This window comes from Nicotiana attenuata, chromosome 1, assembly GCF_001879085.1.
Source record: "Nicotiana attenuata strain UT chromosome 1, NIATTr2, whole genome shotgun sequence".
NCBI lineage: Eukaryota > Viridiplantae > Streptophyta > Magnoliopsida > Solanales > Solanaceae > Nicotiana > Nicotiana attenuata.
Window position 1 is genome coordinate 7,412,052 of NC_031989.1, and position 4,212 is coordinate 7,416,263.

General features: G+C 31.1%; 1 protein-coding gene across 6 annotated transcripts in view; it reads left to right on the forward strand.

Annotated features, from left to right (window-relative positions):
- Nucleotides 3,353-4,212, forward strand: part of LOC109232328 (serine/threonine-protein kinase SRK2E) — a 5,026-nt gene continuing 4,166 nt past the window's right edge. Inside the window, exons 1-2 of one of the 6 annotated variants that reach the window (XM_019398090.1) lie at nt 3,353-3,657; nt 3,753-3,982. In XM_019398090.1, the coding sequence (XP_019253635.1) occupies nt 3,806-3,982 (177 nt within the window). In that variant the 5' untranslated portion in view covers nt 3,353-3,657; nt 3,753-3,805. The remainder of the gene's footprint in view (nt 3,658-3,752; nt 3,983-4,212) is intronic. The other 5 variants (XM_019398234.1, XM_019398165.1, XM_019398275.1 and 2 more) reach the window with 5 other exon arrangements.

Below are 4,212 nucleotides of genomic sequence, written 5' to 3' on the forward strand. Positions count from 1 at the left end.
CAAGTTCTATGTTGGAGAGACAAGTGCCAAACATTATCAATGAGATTAAATCGAAAAATCATGATGTAGCACTAAGGTGCATACGATATATTTTAAATCCGTAGCAATTAACTGAATTTATATTCCAAAACTATAATTTTATAGTGATATTCATATTCCTTGCATCTCCAAGAATACGGCCACTTTCATCTTCTCGGTAGTTTTTAGCCATGCACACTATCAATTGTAATTTGTCATATCTTTACTTTCTATATGATGTTAGATTACTCATAAATATGTAAGTTTCGTGTTTCTATTTTTCTTCGTTAGAACTTTTTTCTCAAAATAACAAATTACATGTTCTCAGGTAATAGATGTAATATATAGAATACACATTTATAATATAATAATACTTATAAAAAACTATAAGAATATTATTCAGCTGATAATTACGGAGTTAAAATGATAGCTCGATCGCTACGTAAAAAATCACAAGAACTTTTGACATTACAAAAATTTTGAAGACATTTATTATCACAAAACTATCAGAACAATCTAAAAGTTAGAAACTTTATCTCAAATTTTCATTTTTTTTAACTGCAGAAAAATTGATCTCTTTAATAGGATATTAAATAATGGGTCTCCTACTTATTGTCTAATTTTTTTTTCCGTTGTTAACCTACAAAGATTTTGACATTATACTCTTTGTTAGATTATACTCCTACTTATTGTCTAATTCTTTTTCCAGTTTTTAACCTACGAAGATTTTGACTTTACACTCTTTGTTAGATTTTATTAGGGATAATAATTAAATGCGTGTCCTACTTCTTCTCTTCTTCCTATTTTTTTCTTTTTTAAAAAGTCATTTACTTGTATTTACAATTTTATCCATTATAGAGTGCACTTATGAAGGATAAAAAAGGCGAACGACATTTCGCTAAGGGCCTTCGTACTTATATATATATATAGTATATAGATGGTCCAAAAAATATCGGAAAGAATTATCAACTTGCTATTGATTCTACGAGAAAAAGGTTTAAAAAATATTTTTTTCTTATTCCCATATTTATGGTGTTACTGCTTTATTAAATCCTTGTATAAAATTAGGAGGTTCTCAATTTTGGTATGAAACTATTTATAATGGTTTAGCACTTGAAGATAATGAGTTGCCTAAACTTCCGGAAGCAATAGCCTCAATTAGAATAAATGCTCAAACTATTTATAATGCTTATCAAGTTGCATTAAATCATGCTAGACCAAATGTTCCAACTCCTTCTTCTTCTGATTCTCAATCTTCTAAAAGAACTGCGGGAGTAAGAGGACTTAGTGCTTGGGCGTGGTTTAGGGCTTCTTTTGGTTCTAGTAGTAATAATTTTTAACAACCAAATGAGCTTGAAGTTTATTTGTCGCAGCAACTTGAGGAAGTGAATCGAGACGGCTCCTTTAATATTTTGCAATAGTGGAAGGACAAAGAAAAATATTTTCCGGCTCTTTCAAGGATAACCCGAAATATTTTAACTATTCAAGCTTCAACAGTGGCATCGGAGAGCGCTTTCAGTCAAGCAAGACTTCAAATCGGTGATTATAGAGTGTCTATGAGGGATAGCTTGAAAAAATCAGTAGTTTTTAGAGATTGGATCCATTCGGAAAGAAGAAATTTTGGACTTGCTGAATCACAACCAAAGGAAGACGAAGCTTACGAAGAAATGCTAGCTTAACTTGCGGAGGATGTTGCTTTCCCTGACAATGGAAGCGTCGATGACCAAGCTACTTTCCGCCACTACCAACAGAAATTCCTCCGGACCTTGAAGGATATATGAAGTTTGTAAGAGATAGCATGTAACTTGTATAAACGAAAATTAGTATATGTATTATATAACTTGTATTTTGGCACATCTTGATTAGTTCCTTTTTCTTCTCAATGGTGGTATTAGCACCTTGTTGTGCTCATTCCATAGGGAAGGAAGACTAAGAAAGATCTTGTCACATTTTTTATTGCTATAATAAAATTACAAGACATTGCTTTAAATATCTTTTTAGAATATTTTTGACATGGATACTATGATCGCTTGACCACTAAGTTCTCAGCCTTCCACAAGTATAAAACAACTAATTTAATTTAGAACTTTTATTTTTTTTTAATTGTAAGGCTCCCCATTAGTAGTTTTTTAAACACAAAAGAAAAGGAGAGAAAAAAAAAACAAAACAAAGAGAGAGAGAGACACAAAAGGAAGGAAAAGGGGGAAAGGAATTATAAAAATGTAGTTCTATACTCTAAGATGAAAATTAATGTTTGAATTTAGAGCCAAAATCACATATATTAGCTCTCGCACTCAAGCTTTGTATTTTGATAAAGGTGGCCGTGCACCTAAACTATTTTACTATAAGTATTTGCTACCTTCTAATGTTTATTATTTTTGTCTATACTGTTCTTATTCAAGCTTTATCAAAATTTTATTGGAAAAAGTATTTTAGTGGGCGTTTGGACATAAGAATTGTAAAATTCCGAAAAAAAAGTGAAAAAAAATTTCAAATGAAAATGATGTTTGAAAGTTAGAATTGTGTTTGGACATGAATACAATTTTGTGTTGTTTTAGAATTTTTGTGAGTGATTTAAAGTGAAAATTTTGAAAAACATCCTTTTGGAGTTTTTCAATTTTTCGAAAAAATTTGAAATTCATCTTCAAGTGAAAATTAAAGATTTCATGGCCAAACGTCAATTTCGAAAAAAGTGATTTCTTTTGAAAAAAGGTGAAATTTTTTGTATGGCCAAACGACCCCTAAATCTTAAACTTTGAAATGATACTCTCCATAGTCATAGGGGTTGTTTGGCAGGATGTATTGGGAAAAATAATATATGTATTAGTTTTGGTATTATTAATTTCTTGTTTGATAGCAGTATTTTTCAATATATGTATAACTAATACAAATATATTAGGTATACACCATATTCAGTGCTATTCGTACATAGCAAAATATAACAGTAAAAATATCATGGTTTTTAATACATGATAACCATATATAAGGACAAAACTATCTTTTAAAAACTTTTTCCAAATACAAAACTAATGAATATAGAAGATATTTTATAAATAAATATATTTAAAAAAATTATGCAATATAGTATTACTAATCTCATTATTACTAACACATTATATTTCGTATTATTCTTGTACGCCCTTAGGAAACGACCCCTTAGTGCCAATAATTGGAGAACTTCGCAGCTAGCTTTTCTTAAGTTTATTATTATTATTACTACCAACAAAAAGAAAGTTAAAAATAAGAAAAATAAAAAGAAAGTTAAAAAAAAAAAAAGAAAAAAGAAAGAAAGAGAGAGTAAAATAATATATCTGCGTGTGTATTCTGGAAGGCCAAAGAAGAAGTAGCTGAAAAAACAAAAATAAAGAAAGAAGAAAAGTAGCTCACTTCACGAGCTCCTCTGTTCTTTCTCTATAAACACACAAACACACACACAAAGACACTATACTATAGCAGAATTAATACGTCTGCTAAATCAAAATGCTAAACAGAAGTGTAATCTGACCATTTACTTCGCTGTAGTAAGTACAGATTTCACGGGATTTGAGCTCATCCATCATCACTTGTTGTTGTTGCCGTCCCTGTCTTTCTTCAACTACCAACGATACTCAATCTTGTGATTCATCTTCCTCCACGTAGGTAGCATTTCTAGTTCTATAATTTTTGTTGGTGGGTTCTTTTTCGTTTGATTTAAGATTAGGGTTTTATTTTCTTTGGTGATTGTGGGGTTTTAGTTAATAAAATGGCAGAAGTAGCTTAGCTTGTTGAAGTTAAGAAGGAGAGCTTTATGGATCGGGTGGCAATGACAGTAGGAGCAGGAATGGACGTGCCGATCATGCACGATAGTGATAGATACGATCTTGTAAAGGATATTGGTTCTGGGAATTTTGGAGTGGCAAGGCTTATGAGGGACAGACAAACTAATGAGCTTGTTGCTGTTAAGTATATCGAGAGAGGTGAGAAGGTTAGTCTTTCACTTCCATTTTTTTGAACTTGAAATTTCATTTTTATGTATTTTAAAACTTCTGGTTTTGGCGCTAAAAGAATTGCTAAAATTTGTGATTTACTAGTAGTAATAGGTTTTGTAATTTGCTCTATGCTACTTTCAAGTTAAACTATTTCATGGGTGTTTCCTTGTCCTGCCTATAAGGGGCTTTATGCTACTTTCAAGTTAAACGGGGGGGGGGGGGGGGG